Below are 24,492 nucleotides of genomic sequence, written 5' to 3'. Positions count from 1 at the left end.
GTGTCTATATTTGATCAAAAGATGCTGTAAAAAATGAAAATATTATTAACATTTAAACTGACTGTTTTCTGTGTGAATCTGTGTTAAAGTGTAATTTATTTCTGTGATGCTCCGCTGTATTTTCAGCATCATTCCTCCAGTCTTCAGCGTCACATGATCTTCAGAAATCAGAATAATATGATGATTTACTGAAGAAACATGTATTATTATATGATGAAAAGAGTATTTATTTGAAATAGATATGTACTTTTGCTGAATTTATTTCATCCTTGCTAAATAAAAAGTATTAATTTTGGATAAAAATGCTGTTTTCAACATTGATAATCAGAAATGTATTATATTATTATGATTTCTGAAGACCATGTGCCACTGAAGACTGGAGGAATGATACTGAAAATACAGATCAATTTTACTTTACAATATATTCAAGTAATTTCAAATTGTAATAATATTTCAAAATATGTTTGATCAAATAAATGCAGCCTTTAAGAGCAGAAGAGACCTCTAACTCCATATGAACTGCATCATTCCTCATCAAACGCTCATGTCACAGTGATGTCACAGCTCTAGACTGTTCCTGGGTGACAACACAAGTCTGTTTTTAGTTTTCAGACTCCGTCGCATCTCCTGAGCAGTAATGGTGCACGCTCGCCTCACATCTCCCCGCTGAGAGTCTGACTGAAGAGCAGATCTGTGATCCTGACTCCTGCGTCACGTCTCGGCCGGAGCCGAGGGATCGAACTCTCTCCAGGTGCCCGAGCTGCCCGTGGGGCTGCGGTTGGCAGCTTTGGAGAGCAGCGTGATTCTCCGCAGGCTGCTGCTGTCCGAATCCTCCTTCCGGAAGCTCTGCTGGATCTGGTGACTGCAGGGGAAGCAGTGAGCGAAGTCCTGCAGGAGGTGTCCGCTGAAAACCATGTAGATCCACGGGTTACAGCAGCTGTTCAGACTGGCCAGCAGCGCAGACAGAGTGACGGCCGTGTTCTCTGAATCTACACACACACACACACACACACAGAAACATTAGCTGCAAAAGCTTGAAATAAAGAGAGTGTCTAATAAACAGTCCAAAAAAATCATTCTTTCCCCACGGAACACACAGTTCTACGACTCACTGTTGACTGTTTACAGTTGCTAAGCAACATCGGAACAATGTTTATCATGGAATGCAACAATCTAACAGCTTAGAACATCCGTCATCCAATCAGAATCTAGAGTCACTGTACCGGCCAATCAGCATCCAGGACCAGAACTGATCTAGTTTTATTAAAATTATTATATTACATAGTGTCTTTATTTCAGCAAAAAGAGGCAAACATTAATTTATACAGGTAAAATTGTCAATAAAAATCGTAGATTCTAGAATTTTTATATATATATATATATATATATATATTTTTTTTTTTTTTTTTTTACTTATTTGGTTTTTCAGTCATTCTGAAGAAGTTGATTAGTCTACTGTGTTGCCAGATATTAGTGTAAAATATCATATGACTAAACTAGTAATTCATTTATTTTAAATAAATTTTAAAAAATGGTCTCGAAGCTACTTTTGACTAAACATCGCATCAGCTCATGTGGCGTTTTTAATGTTAGATTTACATAAATCATGCAGCTGTTCTGTTCAGACACAGTATTCTGATCTGGTGATTTCTCAAACCATCTTTATAAGTATATCAGGAGATGAAATTCAACACGTTAACATTTCTTTCCAACAGCAGCCGTCTGAAGCTCCTAAACATCCTGGTATATTATAAACCCATTATCACAATACAGTATATTCACTTTTAATAAAGATTACTGAATAGGGGAATGTATTCATGCCTTATGATTACAATATGTTTTATGTTTATATTTGAATATTAATATTAATTTAAATAACAATAATACCAAATCAACCAGTGTTTTAAGAGTCAGATCAGGAAGAAATAAAATAACAGCTCATTTTCACTTTGTACAGTGTGCAATCCAATATTAATATATATGTAAATATGAAATATTAATGAAATGCATGATATTTTAAATCTTTAAAAATACAACCTAATAGATTTAATGCCATTTAAGTTGTTATAAAACATTGCCCATAATGCATAATGCATTAATCAAATGTGCATTGCTTTTGAACATTTTGAATCTGTTACAACGTTACACAACACAAATTTTATTTGTGGTATGATTAAATATTGTGTTTAAAAGATATGTAATTTATTATAAAGCGGTTTTACATATTTAATGCTTATACAAATATGACTTAAATGTACATTGCACTTTTTGAATGCATATTAATTTTTTAAGCATTACACAACATAATATTTTTCGTTAATGATATAATTCAATGTTTTCAATGATATGAACCTTATTAAAAAGTGCTGCATATTTAACACTTAACATATATGCATGCACACATAATTTATATTAATGCTAATATGAATGGTGCATAATTGTAATACTTTAAATAGAAATTAAATATATGAAAGTTGACATGCTTAATGTACATTCATCGGTTATACAATACTGTCATTATTTTGTAGTGAAATTAAACGCTATATTTAAATATTGGGTTTTGAAAAAGTGTTACTTTAGACATGTTTTCCCTCACCGTCCCAGCTGAAGTTCTTGTCCCACACAGACCACATCTGCACGGTGAAGAACGGCGCCCAGCAGATGATGTACGCGAGGACGATGACGAAGGTCATCTTGACGGTGCGTAGCTTCGCTCTGGAGATCGTGGTGACGCTGCTCACCGAGCTCTTCCCGATCAGCCCGTCCGCAGGAGTCTTCCTCGTCTTATATCTGATGTTCATTCTGATGCTGTGGCAGATGAATCCGTAGCTGGTCATTAATATGATCACCGGGATGAGGAAGATCCCCGCTGTGATCCAGGTGATGTACGCGCGCACTCCCCAGGGCTGGATGAAGTGACCCCAGCAGTCGTACACCTCAGAGCCGTTCTGGATCTCACTGAGGGAGAAGATGAAGTACTGAGGCGTGCTGAGGAGCAGACTGCTGATCCACGTGCCCGCGATCATGATGTGGGACCTCCGGGTGGACTGCTGGAGGGTCTTCAGAGGGTGGCAGATGGCGATGTAGCGGTCTAGGGTCATCATGACCATCATGTAAGTGGACGCGAACATGCCCATCACCTGCAGGTGCTTGACGATCCTGCACAGAAAGTCCGGGCCGTAGAAACGGAAGGTTATTTCCCAGCACAGCTGCGGGAGGACCTGGAAGAACGCGACCACCAGGTCTGCCAGGCTCAGGTGTTTGATGAACAGATGCATGCGGGAGGGCTTCTTCTTGGTGTTGTGGATGGCCACCAGCACGCTGCAGTTCCCGATCACGGCGACCGCGAAGGTGACGCTCAGGACCGCGATCTCGATTTTCGCGACTTCTTCGTCGCGTCCGAACGGGTCTGTGGAGTTGACCGGGTGCGACGTGTTGCTCGGGTGTCCCATTGTCAGATTAGTCGAGAATGACAGCGGTCCGACGCGTTAAAGAGCGCGTGAGCGACGTGCGTAAATGGAGACGCCGGTGTCCCGTTGCGCGCAGCTCCGCCACGAACCAGAGATGGTGAAACCTTAGTTTAAAATCTGCGTAAAGGTTGGAGGTTTTAATCCCTCAAGGGTTGGAACATAAACTATCTCCATTTTGCCCTTATTCAGTAATACCTTTAGAGTTACTTTGGCAAAAAAGTGTTTCTAAATATTGGAGATGAACCCAGAGCTCCAACTGTTTCTCTTCGACTGTGTGTGGCTCTGCTCGAAGCCTTTTAAAGCCGCCTCAGATTTCAGTCACGGAGCCAAACCCACCGGTGTTCAGCAGCTCAGTGCAGTCACATACTGTACATACAGACAGCCCACCGGACCCTAGAGAAAACACCCCTCCTGAAGTCTGCTCTCTGTGAAGATCAGCACTGACACATTCCCATACAGTTCAGAAGAACAAAATATTCTCACACTAACTCCAGTATGGAACAAGATCTTTATTTTATTATTATTATTATTATTATTTTTATTGTGAATGAATTCAAAAGTATATATAAATAAATAGCTTTAATATGAATTCTTATTGACACAATTTCCATTTATTTCAATTTCTAATTTTTGTGAAAGACAACAAAAATATATATATATTTTTTATTATTGAATTCATACATACAATATATTGCAAAAATATTTAAAATATATGTGTATATTTTAAATTGTGCCGAAAACATGTCTGGGTCACTTTTCACTCTAAAATACAATAAAATTATTACAATTAAATGGATTCATTAAATTAATAAATTATGCATTTTTGTGACAATTATGCTATATCGTGCAATATATTTACAAAATAATATATTATTTTAATTGTGTCAAGACAAAATAAAAACTTCTAAGGTGGCATTGTTATGTTAAACACAATGAAGCATGATTTCAAATTCATGAATTTTCAAAAAACAATACATTGCATAATGATTTTGAACTATGTTGGTTAAGTTACAGCTGAAAATAAAATTTTTGGACTTTAAAAACCCGACTAAGCACTTTAAAAAATTCAGTTTCCTTCAAATAAAAAATGATTCATTAAAGAATCATTCAGACCAATTTGTGAATCATTTGGACAAAGCATTTAAAATAACCAGCTCAAAAATGTATTGCATTTCAGCTCGAACCACACATCATAACCAGATGTGAGGACGTTTTACTGAACAAAAGAACCAGATTCAGCCAATTCAATATTTTAGAGCTGAAGATCACAATTTAGAAAATTATGGGAATCCTTGTATTAAATATTGTGGGAAAGAGCGGTCGCTGTCTCAGACGAAGACAAAACAAAATGTTCTAGAAGAGTGAAAACAGGATTTCAGATCAGTAAATCAATCACGTGCACTTTACCACATGAAGCACATTTTAGTATTTGACAAAAGAAACATAAGTTATAAACTAATGCCGATTTGTTACTAGTGTCCTAAAACTCCACGTTCTCTCCAGTTTGTCACGGTGACCTGTATGTCATGTTTATTTATACGCAACTGTTCAGTTTTGTCAAGACGATGTGAAATAAAGCTTTAATCAGTGAAATGTTCATTCACCTGAGCTAAGACTAAATTAAAAAGCATTCAAAGTAACACAAGTGGGGTTGCATGTGACTGGTTTGTTTGCACAAAAGTTTGATTTGGCTAGATTGCATGAATAGATTTGAGATTAGTTTACTGTCTGCAGAACTGTGAGAGGTAATTGTCTGTGCTGAATGCGTGACTGGGTAATGCACAGTAGTTGTTTGTATGCTTGTATGCTGGCGGCCAAATGATTCCTCATTTACTTTATGGATCAGTTGGTGACTCTCACTGTCTCTCTTTATTCAGCTAATGGCACTGGATGGGCAGCAGTTGTGCAAATCTGTGCTTCTCAGCTGCTTTTGCTTCAGAACACATTTTCATCTGGAGACTTTTCTGGCAATCAAATAAAACTAGACACTGGCCACTGGGTAAGTATCATGCACACATGATTACAATTCAATAATGGTCTCTATAAATACTGCAGTAATGGAGCTGAATGTCTAATATCATTGCACTTTCTTCTTTTTCACCCATTAATCCCTTTCTACCTCTTCACTTGTCTTTTTTTTTAGTTAAAGAGAGATATGCATATAAAAGCCTATTAATACCCATTCCATCTCGTGTGTCAGTCTTCAAATATTTGCCTCACTTTGTCTGTTTTTGCTTCTTTGCAGATTGGGTGCATTATACTCATGCTGGTTTTAAAGCTTCCGCACTCTGTCCATTTAACTTTTTGATGCAGTAATATTTAAATCACTAAGAAATGAATCAATAAGAATTTTTCTTACAGAAATAGTTCACTCCAAAAATAAGAACTGCCATTAATTACTTGCCTTCATGTCACTCAATATTTGAGATATTATATTTCAATATTTGTCACTTAAAATTTCAGAGAGATCGCATTTGATCTGAAAACGTTCAAGTATACTATTGTAATGTAAAAATAAAATTATTCATTATTTAAATAATACTGGCAACTTATTACAAAATAATACAATGATATATAGTTAAAAAAATAAATACAATATATATCAAAATAATTGTATTAAATATTGCATCTTAAAAAAACTCTAGCAACCATCCATAAAATAGAATTACATTTATTTATGCAAAATATATATATATTTTTTTTAAATGAAATTTACCCTCCAATAAATATCAAACAAATATATATATATATAATTCAGTTACTTTTCCTCTGAAATGACCTTGTGAGATTCGCTTTTCAATACATATTAATCTCACAAAACAAGCACAATGTAATGCATTGTTATGAAGAGATACACGTCATGGTAAAGCATCTCTGCAACATCTGTCCTCCTGACATCAAACCGCACGCACTATCTGTGCGCTTCCAGCGGTGATGCTGAGAACTCACGCTGATCTCTGTGACCAACACTATAACTCACAACCCACACATCACAGTCTGTGATAAGAGTCCCAAACTTCCCATCAAACATAGACACTCTATTCCCAGAAAGAGAGCATCCTGCGGTTCCAGTCTGGACAATGGGAAGTGTGTGTGTGTGTGTGTGTGTGTGTGAGTGAGTTCATTCTCAAGACAGAGCCCAAGATATCAGCTCCTTATGTTTGACTGCAAATGTTTGCAAGCTTTGTCAAGGGTTATTTAAAATGATATTAAAGATGTTAACTAAGAATCACTATTGCACCAGACATGAACGATTCCTTACATCATGTGTCTTTTTACGGAGAAGGTGCTGTTAATTTATTAACTGATAAAATACAATACATATAACAATATTTCTGACTCTTAGCGCTAGAGGCGAATGTCTCTAGTCTGTCGAATCACACTCTAGAGACTGAGAGTGTTTTACTCACAGTACACAATGAGAAACACAGAGAAGAAATATTGTTTGTGCAACACAATGTTTCATAATCGGACACGGCTATCGGTCACAAACCACTGAGGAAGCTGTTGCACTGCATGTCTCGGATCCATGTGACGTCAACCAATTCACATCTCTCACTTCTGTCTTTGGGATCAGAGAACAGTTTGAGAAAGAAGACGCAGAACTCGGAGTCGTCCACCGAAGGGATGTTCAGAAACCATCAGGACACCTGTTTCTTCTCAATTCAGCTGTCGAGATCCAGACGGTCTAATAAAGAATTAATCACAAAAATCCAGATCCAGATGGTCTGGTGTTTACCTCGGACGGGGATCAATTATCATACTACGCTGAGAACTGACTCATGTACGCTATTCTAATGAAGCGAGAAACAAGATACATCTTGCCACTTGATTCTCAAACATTAAGGACACATGTATTTTCTATATTAGTCTGATGAGCAACTTTTCTAACTGGTTGATATGTTTTGGGATTCATACATAGAGAACTAAACTTGTATAATGTATAAGTTAAGATCACACTGACTTGTGGCATCTACAGAAGCATATATCATCACTTTAGAACTAAAAGATTGTTATATTATTGTTAAAAGTCAATGGTGAAAACCAAGGAGAATTTCCCATCTGTCGCCCTCTATTACGAACGCTGGTTTAATGACCTTCAAGTGTGTTTTCAAATTAAATCAGAAATCATTTGTGAGAGTTGATGAGACTTATGAGACACACACATATTGACAAATTTAAACACTATTATAGAAGTTTAATATATTTATTAAAATAGGCTTCTTTTTTGATAGACGCACAGCTTTGCAAACAAAGGTTCAGATTTTATTGGACTCGGATATGGACCCTATATAACATGTTTGTGTATGCATGTTATGTAACTCTTAAAAATATTATAGGAATTAATTTCAAACCATATTTTTGTTTTATTTTTTTTTATTTTTTTTTGTGATGGATCAATTCGCCCAATCTTGAAGACAGTTTGGATGGTACCACAATTATTGAAGCTCATATAGACATTATATATCGTATTGTGCAAAATATTTAAATACAGTAGTAAATAGCTTTGAGTTTTTCATTTAAACTATTTCTGAACTCTTAGATATTGATTTTTGAAAAATGACTTCTTACTAAGAACCGTATGCTTCTTACAAATATTACATTAGCAGTAATCACTTCTGAGTAGATTACTTACAAATAGTAATCCATTACTGATTCCAGATTAGTAACTAGTAAAGTAATCCATTACATTACGAATTTTCAGTAATATAATTGGACTACTTTTGGACTACTTTTGGATTACTTTTGGATTACTTTTGGATTACTTTTGGATTACTAATTCATTTATCGCAGACAGGATAATTTTAAACCATATTGGTATAAAATACGAAGAGTATGTTTATGTTTAAAATCCAGATTGCATGTAATCTGTTACTACCCAGCACCGATAGTCGTTATATTAAATGGAACAATGTTATATTTTAATCATGTTAATAAAGGTTCACAACATCTGCAGTGGAATTAAAATGTATTTGGAAATAAAAGTCTTGTTTTCAAAGCAAGAACACATTTTAATTCATTTGATGTCAAGGTGATTTTAGTGGATGCATGAAGTCATTTTGCAGTCTATTCAATTTGAAACTAGCTCCAACTAAGTTTCCAGTGTTCTGCTTGGAAAAGAGCATAATGCCAGCTGACATTGGACGTGGAACCTGGAAATTGGTGTGGAAATCTAATGTCAATGATAAATAATCACTTTTGGAAAATATGTTTTCGTGTCTTGGTGTCATCTTTTGAGCCTCTGGCAATGTACTGGCTTTTTGGATGGAAGTAGGCAATATCAATAATGTATGCAATGACATTTAGACATGTGGTGAAGTTTGTAGTGTCACCAAACCAAATTGCCAAAAACAAGAACTGTTGTCAAGCATGTTATCAAGCACGTCTACTATTGGTCGGCTCACAGATGGCCCCGCCCCATTCTCACGCCATTGGTCGAATCAATGTTGCTGTGTCAAGTTGCTCAAACAAACAGATCAATGTTTTGAGTCATAGGTTCACAGTTTGAAGGGGAATCAACCCACCACATATATTTTCCACTGAGATCTTCCCAAAACTTTGACATTAACATCAATGCTTTTGGTGAAACTGATACTTTGACATGGAGCACATTCATCAGTTTTTAGTTTTTTAACTCGTCATCATGAGACATTGTTTTCCCACTGAAGTTCAAACCAAAGGAATCTCTAATGGAATTTTACCACTGATCACAAAATTCCTGTAAGACTATAATCCAAGACATAAAATTTAAAAGATTAGTTAAAACCAAGAAGCTTTATTCTGTTTATTCCACTTAAATTGTCATCTGGCTAATCATATTCAAAAAGACTTGACAACCGCATGAATGATTATGGGTTCTGAGAGCAAAGCACAAACTGGGAGGCTTTTCCACCAACAAGATCCAAATAAAACAGTCTTTAAACCCCTCCCCACCAGCTCTTGGAGGGCTGTTTCGAGAGAAGATGATTCACAAGTGACTCCTGCATATGAAGTGTCATGTGAAAGTCGTCTCTGATTGGGACTCAGGGGGATTATGGGATACTCTGAGTGTCTCTCGCTGGCATTCTGCATCATATCTGCTTCAAACTGACCTTTTGTACTGATCACAGACCGTTTCTTACAAACAATCAACATCCACCAGACCTCCACCAGTGCTGGGGAGGCTACCTAGAAACTAGCTGGCCCAACTACAAGCTAGGTGTCATTGAAAGTAGATGAAAATAAAGGGGCAGACAAACAAATAATCCAACACACCAAAAAAATGAATCGACAAAATGGATTTTAGTTAGTAGCATCCCAACACTGATTATTGTGAAATGATGGTTGTTGCCCGTGAAGTAGAGGGAATGGACAATGGCTTGTTTTCTAACCCTGGGCTTCTCTCTGAACCACTGCAGTGAACCAGGACGGATGTCTGCTATTTTAGCTCTAAACTCGACTATAATAGAAACCAGTTCGGTTTACTGGCCCCCGTTAGGACATACAGAAACATGCGTGCGTGCTCACACACAGCAGCAGTCATGCAGAACAAACATCTGGTCATGACCCATCGACAAATAAGCGGATGGGAGCCATTGCATGTAGAATCAGAAGCCTAGTAACACCCCAAGCTTTTTAGAGGAGTGTTTTCACACTTTCCTCATTACACGTGAAGTTCTAGTTCCATTTGCATAAAAAAAAGTGTAAATAAACTCCCCTCACTGACTGTCAGCTGTTTCATTTAGAAATCTTTATGGATGGATCATTGAGTCACTGACTCAAGTGATTCGTTCAAAACCACGGAGATAGAACCAAGTGCGTGTAAGTCATTTATCAAGGGTAAATCCAATAGAGAAAACAGTCCATGCAGGGGTCAAAACCAAAACATCAATCCAGAACATATACTGACAAGACACAGCAAATACAAGACTTGAGACGGACGTGAATATCAGACATTCAACTGTGTATAAATACACAGAAGGTAATGAGGGAACTGGAGACAGGTGGGGAATAATCAATTAACCCAAACAAGTAGGAAGGTGACCAAATAAGGGAACAGAAGGTTCATAAAGTGACAGACACCGTGGGAAAGGAGGACATCTAGTGGAACCCCAGGGAACACCACCCAGACACTGTGACAAACTTTCTCAATATTAACTTTTTTATTTGTTGATCTGTTGTATAAAATCAATACAACATTCACGATTGTGCTGATGTTTGGGAAAACTTCACTCATGCTTGTGTGATATTGCTTAACTATATCATATCATATCTTATATATATATAAGGTTGTGGGTTCGATTCCCAAGGAGCACGTTAGGTTAAAAAACGTTAGCCTGTGTCATTTTGGATAAAAGCGTCTGCTAAATGCATAAAATTTAAAATGTTAATATAATGGGGTATTTTTGTTTTAATAACTTGAATGGCATTTTAACTATATTCTAATAGGCTTCATCACATTTCCTTTGGATGCTAAAGATGTTTTTGTTTTATCCATATATTCTGGAAAATGTCCGTTTGCGCATCTTTAAAACATCAATTATTAACGTCGATGATAAATATCGCGCAACACTACTTTGGCTATATCTAATAATAAATAAAGAGTTTTTTTCTCATTGTTGCACAACTCTTAAGTATTTTAACCAGGACTGTGGAATTCAGGCTTGTGGTCGGCGCGGGTCAAACCGACCCCTCTTAAGGATTCGACTGGGGACTCAACAGTGACGTGACAGCCGAAAACCAGACATAATGATCTCCTTCCTGGAGAAAACCAGTTCACATAGTGACTTCAGGCCATGGCTCGAACTAGGAACAAACTAAACCAACTGAATGTCAAGCGTTTCACAAGAAGTGTGGGTCAGGAAACACGCTCTAATGTGGAAACGTCACATGCATTATTCATCAGCATCATTCTGCTGGCGTTTTTATGTCATTTTAATTCAGACCTTCTCTCCAGATTGCGTAGGCTTTGCAACATTTGGTTTTATTGTTCATTAGAAAATCAAGGTAATAAATCACCATGTGTTTTTACATCACTCTTGTGGACTGATGTAACCATGCTTTCTCTTTATACTGTGCTTATAACGTTTTTGCATGTTGTAATTCTATTCTGTATGTGCATCATATACACAATGCATTATATTTCTGCAGTCGTGTTTTCTTAATGAGGCGAGAACCCGAGGGGAAGAAGGTTCAGCGTTAAAGTCAAGCCAGATCACAGTTATTAATAAAGCGCTTTATAAAATACAGATTGTTCCAAAGCAGCTTCACATAAGCTGAAATAAAAATGTTGTAAATTCATCAGTTACGAATCATTCAGTTTAAGATGATAGTGTCATTATTCGGCTCAGTTGAGACTTTCACACAGAGAGACTAATGTGTGTGATCGTGCAAAACACATTATTGCACACCATTTAGAGATTCTCTTAAATATTACTGTTAATAATTAAAGGAAAGTATTTAAGTCTATGACAGGATTCACATCTCAGGGAAATTAAATCGATTTAATAATCAAACCTTACTTTCTTCTTTCTTTTGAGCATTTAAAATGTTTAAATGGGTTTTATTCTGCAGTTTTCTTTCTGCATTAACACAAAGTCACATTAAAGCCACCTAAACGTTGTTATGATAATCACTGAATCAGATATGAATAATCAGCAATCTATCAAACCAATCTAAAACAATGGTTGAATATGGCTGTAAAATAAAACTAAGCTGCAATATATATATTGTTGTGAATTTTTTAAAATTTATAAAAAAAAAAAATCTCTTAAAAAAAATAAATAAATAAAATAATATATATATATATATATATATATATATATATATATATATATATATATATATATATATATATATATATATATTTTTTTTTTTTTTTAAGAGAAAAAAAATTATATATAATTTTTTTAAAACTTTCTCAAAGTTTTTAAATTCCTTGCTTTATTGTTGTGATTTTTAAAAATTATTATTATTGTTTTCTTTTCTTTTATGTAACGCACTTTGAATTGTTATTGTGTATGAAATGTGCTATATAAATAAACGTGCCATGCCTTGCTTCTCGTGTCCATTATAAAGTCATCAGCGAGCTCATTGTTATCTGATAAATTCCCCTTCTTCTGTTCTGGCCAAGATCCCAGAGAAAGTTCCATTTCCGAGCCAGCCTTGGAATTCACAATGTAAAGTACAGGGTTAATGGAGAAAATACACTATATGACAATTAAAAGTGGATCTGATGTGGGGGTGGGGGGTGTGTGTGTCCAAGTCAAGCCACACGAAAATAAGACTTTCTTCCATGACTGGAATCAAAACAATGATATTTCAGACAATCACCATGATTTAAATAAAAGCAAATAAAGTTCACAAAACCCCCTCGAGTGGAACGTTAAACACTGCTTCCAGGAAAGTAATCATCATATTCTGTGTTTAATGCTGACCACTGTTGCATGGTTTTGCACTTGCCTTGTTTTTCTGAAACAGCGCCAGACCAGATTCATGTAGCATTCCTGGATGGACGCTGAATTTTAATCACGACTATTCAAAGCATTGCAGCAACGACACAAACTCAAACCTGAAAGGATTGTTGCCTTCTGGAAAACACATCTTTGGACTGGTTCGGATGCACGTCGAATATACAGTATATAAACAAATGCCTGGTCAAAAGGTGATAAGAGAGTTTGTGGGTTACTTCAGATATTCAGTTTGGTGCACAGCGCATCTCCCAATGAAATGCACCGACATTCTGTGCTTGGATCGGACAAATAAACAGTGAAATACTGCAGAATCCTAATCCAGGGAAGTGGAAGAGGTATGTGGCTGCTAGGAAAGAGAAACTGTGAATTCAATGAAAAATGTCCCACATTCTCCTGAGATTATCAACTGCATTCATGAGCTGCTATGAAGAACGATATGGCTCATTAATGCAGGTCAACATCCCAGAATGCTCAGGGAGTCGTCTTGTCAGTATGCTACGCTACGCTAAGTTGAAATGTCACCCAATCAGTGTTATCATAGTTCAACCCTCAATTACACTTCTGACGCACACGGTGTATTTGCATGCTGAATGTGAGGTATGAATGCAAATATAAACCTCTGTTTAGATCTAGTCTTTAAAATAAAAAATGTTTTTTCACCTTTGAATGAATGGTTCCTGAACTGGATTTGTTTCTTGCAAACATGCAGCTTTCGTCTTCTCCAGATGTTTACTGATCGTCTGGAGTGCTTTGGATTATTGTGATGTTTTTATCAACTGTTTGGACTCATTCTGACGGCACCCATTTACTTCCATTGGAGAGCGAGTGATGCAATGCTACATTTCTCCAAATCTGATGAAGAAACAAACTCATCTAAATCTTGGAGGATGTTTTTATCAGCTGTTTGGAATCTCGTTCTGACGGCACCCATTCACATCCATTGGAGAGCGAGTGATGCAATGCTACATTTCTCCAAATCTGATGAAGAAACAAACTCATCTAAATCTTGGAGGATGTTTTTATCAGCTGTTTGGACTCTCATTCTGACGGCACCCATTCATTTCCATTGGTGAGCAGTGATGCAATGCTACATTTCACCAAATCTGATGAAAAAACAAACTCATCTAAATCTTGAATGATGTTTTTATCAGCTGTTTGGACTCTCGTTCTGACGGCACCCATTTACATCCATTGGTGAGCAAGTGATGCAATGATACATTTCTCCAAATCTGATGAAGAAACAAACTCATCCTAATGTTTGATCTTCGATGGCCTGAGGATGAGTAAAATTTCACATTTGGAAGAACGTTTCCTTTAAAGAACCTTTAAACTAAAAAAAAGCATGCTAAAGAAGTGCAATTGTTCAGTGAGCTCACCCGATGATGTATAAAATAAATAAATAAAAATCAATACCTTAGCAACAAATATGAAACATGTTATTCACTAAACCCTCATCCCAGAGGTACTTGAATTATGCAAAATCAATTATCTAACTCACAATGGCAAAGGTTAATGGAGGTGATTTTATATTGTCGCTTGTGTCGCTCAGATATTAAAGCATGAGTCACTGTTTAATTAAAGGCGATTTTCATCATAAAGAAAAACTGACCTCTCATATTTAAACAGAGTTTCAGGGGTGTAATATTTTAATTAAATAAAGCAAAAGATAAAATTTCCCTCTGATGGCAATTTTGCTCTGTTAGTCACCAGATGTGTACTGAACTAATTTGATTATTAATGGGTCAGAAATGAAAGGTCTCTGTCCTTTATCAGCTTTGAGGGTCTGTAATTAGATCACAAGAAACAAAAAGTCTACAGAAGAAGAATCAGAGTCAGTCCTGTTATATAACTGCGTTTTACAACCCCCGAGAAATTCAGCTAGTGACAAAAACAGATTCACATTAAATCAGTGTAGTGTGAACAGAGCCAATCTGAATTAGGAGAGAAAGCAGAGACGCCACGGTCTTTTGGAGACGGACAGCTGATCAGAGGTGAACAAAATACAATCACTGAAACAAATACTACCAATACACTTCATAATTGTTTACATTACAGTAATATGAGAATGTTAGCCATGTTTTTTACTTTTACTCATTATTTTATAATACAGCTTCTGAGAATTTTTAGGGTTATTTGATTTTTATTAATTGACAGATAAATGACACAATGATGGATGAATGAAAGACACTGGATATATATCACACTGCATTACTGGATTTATTTTATTAATTAATTGTAACCAAAATAATATATATATATATATATATATATATATATATATATATATATATATATATATATATAAATATATAATTTATAAAAAATAATAAAAGAATACATTTAAATTGTATTTTGCATAAAGAAAATGTCCTATTATGAAATATATGTAATATAATATATTATAATAAATATATTATAATAAATATTTCAGAATTTGAAATGTTCTTTATGCAAAATAAAATAAAAATAATTTCTAAATATATATATATATATATATATATATATATATATATATATATATATATATATATATATATATATATATATATATATATAATTTATAAAAAATAATAAAGTAATACATTCTTTTCATTTTATTTTGCATACAGAAAATGTCCTATTATGAAATATATTTAGGCAAGGCAAGGCAAGTTTATTTATATAGCACATTTCGTACACAATGGTAATTCAAAGTGCTTTACATAAAAGAAAGAAAAATAATCATGAAGAAAAAAAATAACAAAAATAAAACAAGTAATTTTAAAACTTTTAAAATGATTAAACTTTAAAAACAGTTAGAAAATGATTTTACATAAAAATAATAATAAAACAGTGAAAATATAGTGCAATCAGTTCGGACATTGGACAGTGCTCCTTCAACAAATGCACAGCTAAACAGATGCGTTTTGAGTCTAGTATCATAATATATTATGATAAATATTTCATAATTGGACATTTTCTTTATGCAAAATAAACTACAAATCATTTATAATTTAAATATTTATATTTTGCTGCGAAACGTGACCTGGACAATTCTGGGCCATTTTTCGTGAATTTCACAGTGTGCCAATACTTTAATTTTAAGCTATCTGAAATGATGAATATGTTGAATCACACTTATTTTGTGAGGAATGCACTACGAAGGTATTTTATCAGAATCGTGAACAGAAAAGCCAAACCAAACACGTGCACAACATCTGATCACATGACACGGCTGAAGAAAGAAAGATAAGGCTGGAATAAATGAGCTATGTGACCTCACATAGCTTTCAACCTCAGACTTTCTCTGGAGTGCTTGAAATGTGTGATTTGTTCAAAAGCTAGAGGTGCCATACGATGCCCTAGCAAAACATTTTGGCAATCACACTGCAACGTTTCAAAGTTATATTAGCTCTATCTTGGTCTCAACAAACTCAACCTGACACTGAGATGTGTGCCTCTTTTTCCTTTCCTGCATCTTTATATGCGAAGCTGTAAAAATGATTAATGTTGACAGATAAACTACTGTTAAAGGCTCCAGGCAACAGAGAACAAACTCTACACAGGTGCATTAGGATTTCATGCCATTCCCAAAACTGACAACCACAAATGAACCATGCTTTTGCTACACTAACTATAATTTAACCATGGTATTTGTAATAAAACTTTACCGTGATAAATAAAACCATGGTTCATTTTCTTAAGGATCGTGTATACCGTCTTCTGTTGTGTTTCACATTTAGAAAATGATATGAGGGTGCGTAAATGTTCATTTTGGGGTGAAAAGGTCAAGGGATAAGATTGAGAATGTCGAAAGGAAGGAGTTTGATGTGTGTTTTTGTGTCTGTGAAAACAAAAGTGTCGGTAAACTCCATGATCAGACAGCAGCGTCTTATAAGATCTGCTGCATGCCGAGTCATGAAACGATCATAAACAGAGTCATATATGAGCCGCTCTCACTAAATAAGAGGACAAAAACAGAGAGCGAGACAACTTTTGGAGAAAGTAGGAAAGTGCTGTAATAATGCCAATGTTGATGATTGCAAAAATGACTATATAAGTGAGGAAAACTCAGTGGTGGACGAAGTACACAAATCAAGTACTTGAGTAAAAGTACAGATACGTATAATAAAATATTACTCCAGTAAAAGTAAAAGTACTCCTTTTTCAATTTTACTCAAGTGAAAGTACAAAAGTACTAAATTTTTTATGTACTTAAGTAAAAAAGTACTGAAAGATAGATGTTTGCAATTTTATATAGGCTAATTTAATTTTATATTAGCACTTTTTTTTTTTATAATCCTACTGCTCAAAATACCTGGGATTTTTTCCAAAATAACCACTATATGGAGTCAAGATATATTTTTGTTGTTGATATGGACTACGTTGATATGGACTACGCCACCTACATATAGGTGGTTGAATAAAAATATTTGGACATTATTTATAAAAATTACCTCAAGTTAGCACCAGCAAGCTTGTTAGCTACACAGTTAGCATCAGCTAACAATATTTACTTATTTTCAGTGCGGTTATGAATAACGTCCTTAATAACAATGGATGAAAAAGTTAGAGCTCTACTGATGATTAAGTCTAGAGTGTGTCCACCTTTGTGTGTGGGTCCATGTTCATGCTGAATCGACAAGTAAAAAAAAGCCTCAAGTCCAAATATTCATTTATCACCAATTAACTGTTTGACAAACACTTCCTGCTTCGATGTCCAGATCTGAATTAAAAAAAATCTCAAACATGCTCCGATATCCCGATCAGAATCAACCGAGTCGCGAACAGGCTCCGAAGTCCCGATCTGAATCAACCGAGTAGCGAACAGGCTCCGAAGTGCCGATCTGAATCAACCGAGTCGCGAACAGGCTCCGAAGTCCCGATCTGAATCAACCGAGTCGCGAACAGGCTCCGAAGTGCCGATCTGAATCAACCGAGTCGCGAACAGGCTCCGAAGTGCCGATCTGAATCAACCGAGTCGCGAACAGGCTCCGAAATGCCGATCTGAATCAACCGAGTCGCGAACAGTCTCCGAAATGCCGATCTGAATCAACCGAGTCGCGAACAGGCTCCGAAATGCCGATCTGAATCAACCGAGTCGCGAACAGGCTCCGAAATGCCGATCTGAATCAACCGAGTCGCGAACAGGCTCCGAATTACCGATCTGAAAACTTCGACCAAAGAATGTAAGAAATAACTCAATTTCCAATCTGTTAATATTACGGTTGCGGGGAATTTGGACAAGCATAAGGTATTTTATTTAATCTGTGTTAGTTTAAGGTTATTTTATTTTATTTTTTAACCTAATACACGGAGACGCTGATAGATGTGTCTGCTTTGCACTGGAGCATTTCAGTGGGCTTAAATAATTCTCTATTTACAGCGGATTTAGTTCCCAAACAACTGACAATTTTGACCTAAATATGATTTTCAGTTACAATAATTAATCCTAAATTTCGACATTAATAACTTAGCAACATCATACTCACACGCTCACAAGATCTCCCGGTTCTTACTTCTGGAGACTCGCACTAAACGGTTCATTTGAATCAGTGAGTGGTCGACTCCAGAACAGCTGCAATCGGATCATTCTAATTCGTAAACGAATCGTTTAGTGCGATTCGCGATCTGAGTAAAGTTTATTTTGAAAAGACTCAGTTCGTTCATGATGAATCAGACACCGCTTCTGCGTGTCGGAGCACGTGATATATTATAGGGAGTAACGATATGTTTTATGAAATGTAGTGAAGTTAAAAGTACGATCTTATGCTTTGGAATGTAGTGAAGTAAAAGTAAAAGTTACTCAAAATAAAACTACTCCAGTAAAGTACAGATACTTGAAAAATGTACTTAAGTACAGTAACGAAGTAAAGCTACTCCGTTACTGTCCACCACTGGGAAAACTAAAGAGCAGGGTTTCCCAAACTGGGAATTAATGACAAGCCAATAATAAAGGAAGCATTCGTTTATTTGGATTATGTGAATACATGCTTTAATGCTAGATTTGTTTCATCTTGTCTTCTCCAGATGTTCAAGGATTACTTGTGATGTTTTTATCAGCTGTTGAGACTCACATTCACATCCATTGGAGAGCAGGTGATGTGATCCTACATTTCTCCAAATCTGATGAAGAAACAAACTCATCTACATCTTGGATGATGTTTTTATCAGCTGTCTGAACTCTCATTCTGACGGCACCCATTCACATCCATTGGAGAGCAGGTGATGTGATGCTACATTTCTCCAAATCTGATAAAGAAACAAACTCATCTACATCTTGGATGATGTTTTTATCAGCTGTTTGGACTCTCATTCTGACGGCACCCATTCACATCCATTGGAGAGCAGGTGATGTGATGCTACATTTCTCCAAATCTGATAAAGAAACAAACTCATCTACATCTTGGATGATGTTTTTATCAGCTGTTTGGACTCTCATTCTGACGGCACCCATTCACATCCATTGGAGAGCAGGTGATGTTATCCTACATTTCTCCAAATCTGATGACGAAACAAAATCATCTACATCTTGGATGATGTTTTTATCAGCTGTTTGGACACTCATTCTGACGGCACCCATTCACATCCATTGGAGAGCAGGTGATGTGATCCTACATTTCTCCAAATCTGATGAAGAAACAAACTCATCTACATCTTGGATGATGTTTTTATCAGCTGTCTGAACTCTCATTCTGACGGCACCCATTCACATCCATTGGAGAGCAGGTGATGTGATCCTACATTTCTCCAAATCTGATGAAGAAACAAACTCATCCTAATCTTGGATGCTCCGAGAGTGTGCACATTTTCAGCCAGTTTTAAATTTTTGGGTGCACTATTCCTTTAAAATCTCACTTCAAGTAAATATTTTATCTTGAAGGTATAATGCAATAAAAAAAACTGTGAATCCTTGCTCTAGAAGTCGCAGATTTTCACCTAAAAAAACACTGATCGTTTATGGTTTCTGGCCGACCTTGTTTTCCATCGACAGAATGAAAGTCTTGGCCTTGGGTGAGCGGAAAGCAAGACCCCTGTTGAGTTTCCACTTCATCACTGCCGTCCGAGCCAGAAGAAAATGTCAAGGTCTAAGGCACAAACCCTTCAGAGTTTTGGATTACAGTGTGATTGAACATCCCAACACAAACAGCAAAAACTTATGATGTTGGAATAACAGCGACGAAGACATCCTGAGCTTGGCCAACGGCAGAGATGTCTGGAAGATAAGGTGATGAAGAGAAGGTTTTACGCTGACCTCAGGCCAGAACGCGTTGATGGACCCATCCTGAACAAATACGGCAGCTCAGTCTGGTTTCAAAACGACGGCCAAGACAACCAGAGACCAGGACACATGCAAATGGATCAATATGAAGAATGCATTGCTCAAAGAACCTTATGCATGAGAATCTGGAGTCATACGACTATTTCCAGCAGCTTTGGTAGATTATGATGTAAATGTTCGCAAGGCCTCACCATGGAGCAGAAGGTAATGGATCTGCTGATAAAAAAAACACATTTAAAACCCTCTTGTCACCAGTATGACATTTTTAAATGCACATGGTTAAAACATATTTTAACACTGTTTGTATTAAACATGATGGTTTTTACTGTGATGCATGCGTTAAGCAGCATTTCATGTATTTCATGATCTCATGAAAGTGCATATAGCACCGTTCACTGCTTCTACTGGTCTATTATTTCTATGCACAAATTTACGTCTGCGACCGCTAACAAATTAAGGTCTCAATGCCAGAAAAAATGAAATAAATAGCTATATATAAACACAAGTCTGGATCCCTGCCATTTCCAGAGAACCTGTCAAACTGGTAAACCCAGACTTGTTGAGCGTAGCATTTTTAGCAAAACAAAAGGCAGGACACAGCTACTCTTAAAGCAAAAACCACTCGTCTTTATATTCCTAGTCACTCAAGTAAAAGATTTTTAAAGCTAGGCAACATTTAGCATTAGGTTGCATGATGAAATTAATCCAGACAAAAACCAACGTGCTCTTCACACTGATTCTTCTGTTTCACACCACGTCCGAGCAAGCTGAAGGTAATGCATCTCTTACTCATTTCCTAACTTCATGTGTTCTCACTCTATTATTGCTTGATGGTTTCCCACTCTCTCTCAGCTTCTCGTGAGGATGAGGTGAGGATCCTGATGGTGGGGATCCGAGGTCAGTCCAGATTCAGTGCTTCAGATCTTCTGTCAGGAAGGAAAGACGGAGGACAGGAGGACAGAGAGATTGAGAAGACTCCAGTAATTACAGACGGGGCTCGTCGAATGATGCTGGTCACTGGATCAAACCTCTGTGAGGAGCACACAGAGAGACAGACCTTCACAACAGCGCTGTTTCTCTCGTCTCCTGGACCTCACGTTGTTCTAATGCTCCTGAATCTGGAAGATCAACAATCACAGCAGTGTGATATTGAGAAACGAGCTCAGGAGCTGCTGGGAGCAGAAGTAATGCAGTACTGCATCGTGCTTCTGCTCCAAAACCACCAGGAACCTCTGACAGGAGCGTCCAGAGACATGATCGACGCGTGTGGAGGAAGATTTCACATCATTAGAGACTCTGAACCAAAACCTGCTCAAAGAGCAGCTCTCGTAGCAGAAATACACAAGTTAGTTTGGCTCAACGATCACAGATTTCACTCAATAGTGACTCAAGAATTAGAAACCAGAAAAGATTCCAGTCAAAGTGTGCATGAAGGAAATCAGAAGCGCTCTGAAAACTATGATGCACGATGGATTTTACTCATTTTACTGAACGCTGCTTTTATTTTCACTGCAGTACGACATGGACATTTCCATTTTGCCGAAACACTGTGCATGCTTGCTATCTTTTCCCTCACTTTAAGAGAGACTCTCAATCCAGATGTTGCTGTTCCTTTAAATTTGATTGCATCCTCAACTTTCACCGTGGCTTCTGCGTATAACGACTTCACAAACTCACCACACGGACACCGAATCATGATGTTTTTAGTCATGATCTTCACGTTTCCCAGTATAGTGTTGATAGCAGGTCTGGGGCTGACTGTAGGAACAGCTGTCAGTGTACGGACGTGGTCAGATGTGCTCGTAGCGTGCCATGCTGCTCCCGGAGTCACATTCGGAGCTCACTTATACACTATTTACTCCATTATACCAAATCAAATGCAAGCTCCTACAACTCAAATTTTTGCATTAAAGTTATTCCTGTTTTGTTTCTTTGGAGTGACGCTCTCGATGGGGTTGGTGACTGTGTTTGATCTGTTTGGACTGAAGATGACAATATTCCTGCTCATATTAGGATTTACTAAAATGTATTACCATTTAAAAAGTGATTCCGTTAAATGTGTTATTTTTTTCCTGATTTTTCCATGTTTTTTTGTATTTATTGGGTCTTTAATATCATTTTTATACAGTATATTATTCCATTATATTTTATCAGTAATTTGAAGCCGATAATAGTTAATAGATAACTGATAACTGAAGTTAATGCTGATATTGATTTTAGGGTAATGTTAATATTTCAAACATTTATTGATGTTTCTTTAACTATAAGGGTATTTGTGGCACTGCGTACTTTCAGGAAATAATCTCTCTTATGATCATCTTATTTATTTTGTTTACTAACGAGCGTTTAACATCAACACAGACATCACAGGAAACTCTCGAACATTTTCTGCGCAGTGTCATTTCCACCCAATTTCTAATAATATATTGTGTTTATCAGCATTTTGGAATAAAATGATTTGGAAAAAATATTTTGATGTATGTAAATACACACATTTGATTAAATGTAGTCTTGGAAAGCAGAAAAAACTTCTTTCAAAAACATTTAACAGCCTTAGCAAACTCAAACTTTTAAAATGCAGTGTAAAAGTTTAAACTATGATGTTTTCAGAGGAAGCATTTCTAGTTTGCTATCTTTAGACAATGGCAACTTCAGTTGGCCGGTTAAACCAATTTAGCCCAACAAACCCTTTTAAACTTCTGTTTTTGTCAAGAGTACAATTAAGCTTGTCCATGTAGGAAGTTGCAAACTTCATCTTTTACAAACGTTCTTCTCTTTAACGCTAATCACCCAGATCTAGTCCCTGAAGATTCATGGTGTTTTCACTCGTGAACAGCGAGATCATTCCTTCCTTTGTCTCCCGTGCTTTAGGCGTTGTTAATATTGGAGATTTAAGATATTAGAAACATTTATAATGACTCATTTAGATATTAAAGCAACATCCAGGGCCTAGAGCCACAGTGCTGCAAAACGAAAATGTTTAATTTTGTTATTACTGTTTATGATTATTGTTTGGGCACGTACTGTACCATCCTTTGAATATAAATCCCATATAAATGTGATAATCCTTCAGTGACAATACGTATATTAGTGTGACCATCTGACACCATTACTGTACCATCCCAGCTAACAAAAACATGTTATATTAACATTTTGCTTATGTTTTCATAACCTAATGAGAACATATGCAAAATGTTATTATAACATATTTTTGCTAGCTGGGATTTCATTTTTGAATGTTCTCTGAATGTCCGAATTGTCCACTTTTTTAAATGCTTTATATGCCAATTTAAATTTTTATTGTGCATTTTTGCAAACATGATGATAATGTTATGTTGGAACTTTCTCTGAACATTTTGAATCATAGTAAAAAATAATAATAATAATAGTACACAAATGTCCATCTTTTTGGAAACATTTAATCGAAAAAAAAATCCATTCATGATGTATAAAGAACATTTTGAGAACACAATTTAAAATATGAAAAGCTTTCTAGTAAAATGACCGGGAGAACATATTTGTTTGTAACTTTGAGAGAACCTTGCCGGAACATTTTGCTAAAATTCCATTAAGTTATGTCGGAATTTTGTCTGAACGCAAAACTTCTCAAAACATTCCATTTTATCCTTTAGCCAACATTATGCGAACGTCACTTTTGAATATTCTCTATTCTCTAATAATAATTTTTATTAGTTCTCTATTACTAACCTAACAAATACTATTAAAAACGCATCAACTAAAACATTTAGAAACAAATATTTTATGAATATTCGACATTGGTAAAGAGCAGATACATTCGAACGATCGTTCTGTTAATGTTACTGGAAGAACTTTTTGGTTTATAACTTGTTTATAATCTGAGAATGTTCCCCGTGTCCTTATATGACTCTCGCAGACTCCGTTTTCATCCGTTTAACATCTCTGCGGCTGCGGCTTCTTTGGAAACTTTAGAGCAGCTTTTACCATGTTTTTTCAGGCTCTGCAAAGTCTCGAGATCATCTTTCTCAATCATCTCATCCTAGCTGATTCATGCTGACAGAATTGAGAAGATGTGGCTGTTTTTTCAACTCTTCTCAAAGCAGACTGGAGCAGATTTTGAGCTTTTCTTAACCCCTGCTGGACGATGTCATAACTGCACCATCATGCTGGTCCAGAGATTATTCAACAGATATTATCGACAGTCAGTCATGCAATATTTTTACGAAGTTGAAGGAAAAATTATGCTGAACTCCTGTCAACCAAAACATTTTCTTTGCTGAGGAAACTAGGCCTATTCGTGCAAAAATGTGCTTAGGAAGAGAGAAATTAA

General features: G+C 36.2%; 2 protein-coding genes across 2 annotated transcripts; one reads left to right on the top strand and one right to left on the bottom strand.

Annotated features, from left to right (window-relative positions):
* Positions 1-363: 363 nt before the first annotated feature.
* Positions 364-3,860, bottom strand: LOC113066624 (arg8-vasotocin receptor-like). The gene is made up of 2 exons (XM_026238556.1): positions 2,597-3,860; positions 364-989 (listed from the first exon to the last, which is right to left on the bottom strand). The coding sequence occupies exons 1-2, from the start codon at positions 3,450-3,452 to the stop codon at positions 712-714; spliced, it is 1,134 nt and encodes a 377-aa protein (XP_026094341.1). The 5' UTR covers positions 3,453-3,860; the 3' UTR covers positions 364-711.
* A 16,907-nt stretch (positions 3,861-20,767) lies between these two features.
* Positions 20,768-22,613, top strand: LOC113066426 (uncharacterized). The gene is made up of 2 exons (XM_026238321.1): positions 20,768-20,956; positions 21,036-22,613. The coding sequence occupies exons 1-2, from the start codon at positions 20,875-20,877 to the stop codon at positions 22,343-22,345; spliced, it is 1,392 nt and encodes a 463-aa protein (XP_026094106.1). The 5' UTR covers positions 20,768-20,874; the 3' UTR covers positions 22,346-22,613.
* The last annotated feature ends 1,879 nt before the right edge of the window (positions 22,614-24,492 follow it).

Source organism: Carassius auratus, chromosome 50 (genome assembly GCF_003368295.1).
Source record: "Carassius auratus strain Wakin chromosome 50, ASM336829v1, whole genome shotgun sequence".
Classification (NCBI taxonomy): Eukaryota; Metazoa; Chordata; class Actinopteri; order Cypriniformes; family Cyprinidae; genus Carassius; species Carassius auratus.
The sequence above is the reverse complement of the archived record's forward strand: the minus strand, read 5'-3'. Positions and strand labels throughout refer to the sequence as shown.